Genomic DNA, 4,767 nt, shown 5'->3' on the forward strand with positions numbered 1-4,767 from the left:
TGACTTACATTCATTTCCTGGACACTTAAACTAAATCTTTATCCTAAAATGTAATGAGTTTGTTGTGGGAACTGCTGTGGGAACAGATTTATGTCCCCAAAACATGTGTCGTTAAACACACACACACACACACACACACACACACACACACACACACACACACACACACTCTCTGAAGCAGCCTGAGCTCTGCCCTCATTTACTAACAGCTGCTCTGTCTAGACTTTCTGCAAGCTACAAACTCAGCACATCCAGAGAGGGGAGTGTGTGTGTGTGTGTGTGTGTGTGTGTGTGTGTGTCTACAAGATGTCGAAATGACTGCCATAAATATTAATTAAATTGGGATTTGATGGAATAAAAATCTTAAGGATTCAATCTTGGTTGCTGATTTATTTTCAGTCGCTTGCTTTATGAATATGGCTGCAGCTGAAGATTCGTTCATTGTCTTATAATCTGTCTGTCAGTTTATCAAATAATAGATTAGTTGTTTGAAGTATAAAATGCCAGAAAATGGTGAAAAGTGTTGCTCAGTGTTTCCGAATTACAAGATAAAGTGTCTTGTTTTATCCACAACTGTCTAAATATTCACATCTTAAAACATTACACAAATCAATGAGCCGTTGTCAAGATGTTTGAAGACTAATTTATTTCACCTCTTCACATTTCAAACTGTCTGATCCACCTGGACAGGATTGAGCTGGACTTTATAACTGGATTGTTTTTCGTTTGATGAGTTAATAGTTAGTGGGCGATAATCAGAGTTTTTCCTGCATCGAGGAATTTTTCCTTAGAGAGGTTGTAGCCAGCATCAAAGAAACGTTTTTAGTGCCAAACGTTTTACTTTATCAAACATAACAGACGTTTTTTATTTATCAAATGGTCATAAATGACCGTGAAATGATTTGTGTTGATCAGATAACAGACTCATTGTCTTTACTGCAGATGGACACCAGATCAGTCCAGACAGCAGTTATTGGGACAGATGCACTTTTTGCTGTTGTTGTTTTTTATTCTTTAGGTTCTGCACTTCGGCAAATCCAATCAGAAACAGGATCATCAAGACTAAATTAAAATGCGAAGTCTCTGTTGTAATTTGAGCAAATTTACATCAGTACAGAAAGAACTGTGAGTAAATTAAAGTTGTTTTTTTTAACACAGTGTCCGGAGGCTCAAAAGTAATTTGACAATTGTCTACTGAAAGTTTCTCAAATCTGTTTCTAAATGTAATGACGACTATCTGAGGCCTTGGATTTATGACGAGCTCATCTGTCCACATGTACCACATTCAGCACTTTGCATGAAGAGTTAGGAAAGAATAGAAATAAATGCTGTTTAGTCGACTGGATAAATGAAAAATGCAGCAGCAGAGTCAAATGAATTATGTTAGTGTAAAGAGTTCAGTACATTCAGATGTGCTTCATCCCCTCTCGCTCATTTTTAAGTCTATATTTTTATGTAGTCAAGAAAAAAACCAGGAAAACAGCAAACATGTTCTAATATCTGCATCTTAATGTTTTTCAGAATAAACAAATATATGTATAAAACTAGGCTGCAAGGTTGGGGTTAACTGGTGTCAGTAGGTGTGAATGTGAGTATGCTTGGTTGTCTGTCTCTAAGTGTAGCCCTGTGATAGACTGGTTACCTGTCCAGGGTGTCCCCTGCCTTCACCCTGAGTCAGCTGGGATAGACTCCAGCCCCCCATGACCCGAGTGAGGATTAAGCGGTGCACAGAAAATGGATGGATGTATAAAACTAGCACCTGAACCTACAGTTTTCGGTTTGTGTCGTCACCCACCAGTGCGGCTGAGTTCCCTGACGAGGATGTCTGCCGGGGATCCGGAGGGGGTCGCTGTCATCTCCTCTTCTCCTCTGAGCCTCCTCTTCCTCCTCCCTCCGACTCTTCCTCTGGCCCGCTGATCTGTCCTGGGAGGGCAGCAGCTGAGTCTTCACCTTCTCTGACAGACTGTCTGTGTTCTTGAACACGCTGCAAACAACAAACTGCTCCTTACTCATTCCATCAGGACGGTTGGATCTGTGACACCAGAGTTCTGTTCTGTCTAATCGCTGCATGTGGAGCATTTTTGCTGTGAAAATATTTAACTACAAGTGTTTTATTTAAATGTTGGCTACTCATAAAACAACAAGCATCATAATCAAAGTGCCAAAAGACAGATGATCAGAGGATGAACATCTCGGAACAACAAACGCATACGTCTTCTGAGTTACTTCTGTTTCTGCACATGATGCATTCAGGCACAGTGCTGAGTGTTGGTCATTAGTGCTTTGGTGCTGCAGACAAGCACTTTCTCACACATAATTAAACACATATAGCCAACAGTTGTTGAGTTATTTCAAACTGGACTAAAGCAGAAGACACAGTATTTAACATTAACTCAGTTTGATGAGGACAAACCTGTAATTATTTTTTGTTTTTAATCAGAGAACAGGCTGAACACACCAGTCTGTCCTCTGCAGATAATCATCATTAGGACTTCTTTAACTGGTTGAAACAACAAGAACACACCAACCTGTCAAACGTGTGCAGCTGGTCGGCATCCACGTGATCGCTGATGTTCACGGTCAAGTCTGACACCTGCTGCGTGCTCGAGTTCTGACAGAAACAAACACACAGTACCTGTTATACTACAGCTTCAACACACAAACAGGCAGATTTTTAACGTGTGAAGTCTGATATTAAAGCAGCTGATGTTTCCCTTGATCATTACTTGTAAATCTTGTTTCTGCTGACCCCCAGTGGTCGCTGTGAGCTCTCACCTGACTGCAGAGGTGCACAAGTGTACTCTGTGATTCCAGGTGTGGCAGAGCAAACTTCATACATAAATAAAGACGATGCCGTCGTGTTTATTTGTGTCCCTAAAGGTGTTTCAAGAGATTATAGACAATTACTCTTAATTTACTGACAGGTCTGACTACGATAGCTTAATTAACCAGAGCACTGCATCATGACAAACACAGACAAGAATTCATTCATTCAAAATGTTCTTGAAAAGATTTAAGACTGATTTGGTGGAACTTCTGGAGACTTTTCTACTTGTTCTTTCAGCAGATCAATAGTGCGACGTTTTGGACTGATTGAGACGACTTTAAGTACAGTTTTGTTGTATTTTGAGAACAACATGGTTGATTGATTTTGTTATTCTGGTGGTTGTTTTATTCATGAAGAGAAACAAGCTGCTCATTAACCGAAAACAAAGGTCTGTATCACACAAACACAGCTCTCAGCTTTATTAGGATCTTATAAGACACAAATACACATATAAACCCCAAACCCACCTATGGGTTCCACAGGCATTTTGTCTTAAATAAATAAATACATAAATCACCAACTTTACACCATATGTCAAAGCCAGACACTGAAAAAATGAAAAATGTGCCATATTTCATCTTTCCAAAGGTCCTTAAACTACTCATCCGTGATATCCCATCAGAAAACACAACCAAATCTAAGCTTCAAGTCTTTACATTTCAACAAAATCCTTTTATTCTACTTGCCTCAATGAAAAAATGTGCCAGCAACAAATCAATTGTACAAATCAGCCATTAGTGACTCAGCTGCAACAAACAGTCANACCAGCCTTCACCTGAGTCAGCTGGGATAGACTCCAGCCCCCCATGACCCTAGTGAGGATTAAGCGGTGTACAGATAATGGATGGATAATTTATAGCATTATAACTTTGTCATGCTTCAAAAAATAAATGTTTCTGAAGGTCCCAGCTCCTCCTCTGCTACACAACACTTCATCAGAAATCATATCTAAATCTAAGCCATGATATTTCAATTTCATCACTTTTTTCTAATGTCCCATTTTAAACTTTGCCAAAAATAAACCAGAATCTACAAAATTCTGCACTCAATGGACCGACCATGAAGCCGTCAGTGACTCTGCTGCAACCAAATTAAAACAAATATTCAGGGACTATTTGGCTGAACTGCAGGCTGTTGGAGAGGCTGGGCGAGATGCTGTAAATGCTGATTTCAGTTGTTTTTTTGTTGTTTGGTTTGTGGGGTTTTTTTTTTTAAATATATATATATTTTAAAAAGAGTAATATTCGAAGAAATTTGTTTTAGTTTTTTTTTTCAGAATTCACAGCACTATAACCGTGTCACAGAGACATTTTTGAGGTCTCTCTTCTTCTGGACATGTTTGTTGTGTTTATTTAGAGGTGCAGGACTTCACATTTCAGTGAAAAATGAGCCCAAAGTGAGCAGAAATGTGACGCGAGCAGAAAAATAAATAAATAAATCAAAAATGCCCAGAAAGCTGCTTGGAGTTCAGAGTGAATCTGACCTTAAACCAAGTCATCATTCTAATATTCAATGATTCAGGATGACAGCGTGGACACATTTATGCCCTGACAACACGAATATTGCACACACACACACACACACACACACACATATATACACACACACAACATAAATATTAAATGGAAGATACTGCAGCGGTACCACACACCACCACCGTCACAGTTCTGTTTCCATCACTGCTGACGACATTACACTGACTTACATTCATTTCCTGGACACTTAAACTAAATCTTTATCCTAAAATGTAATGAGTTTGTTGTGGGAACTGCTGTGGGAACAGATTTATGTCCCCAAAACATGTGTCGTTAAACACACACACACACACACACACACACACACACACACACACACACACACACACACTCTCTGAAGCAGCCTGAGCTCTGCCCTCATTTACTAACAGCTGCTCTGTCTAGACTTTCTGCAAGCTACAAACT

At 39.4% G+C, this 4,767-nt stretch overlaps 1 protein-coding gene across 1 annotated transcript in view; it reads right to left on the reverse strand.

Annotated features, from left to right (window-relative positions):
- Positions 1–4,767, reverse strand: part of psmf1 (proteasome inhibitor subunit 1) — an 18,641-nt gene that overhangs the window by 7,716 nt on the left and 6,158 nt on the right. Inside the window, exons 3-4 of the mRNA XM_008303680.1 lie at positions 2,529–2,611; positions 1,796–1,984 (exon numbers count right to left, since the gene is read on the reverse strand). Coding sequence (XP_008301902.1) covers positions 1,796–1,984; positions 2,529–2,611 — 272 coding nt within the window. The remainder of the gene's footprint in view (positions 1–1,795; positions 1,985–2,528; positions 2,612–4,767) is intronic.

The sequence above is a fragment of the Stegastes partitus genome, unplaced genomic scaffold (assembly GCF_000690725.1).
Source record: "Stegastes partitus isolate 25-593 unplaced genomic scaffold, Stegastes_partitus-1.0.2 Scaffold2051, whole genome shotgun sequence".
Classification (NCBI taxonomy): Eukaryota; Metazoa; Chordata; class Actinopteri; family Pomacentridae; genus Stegastes; species Stegastes partitus.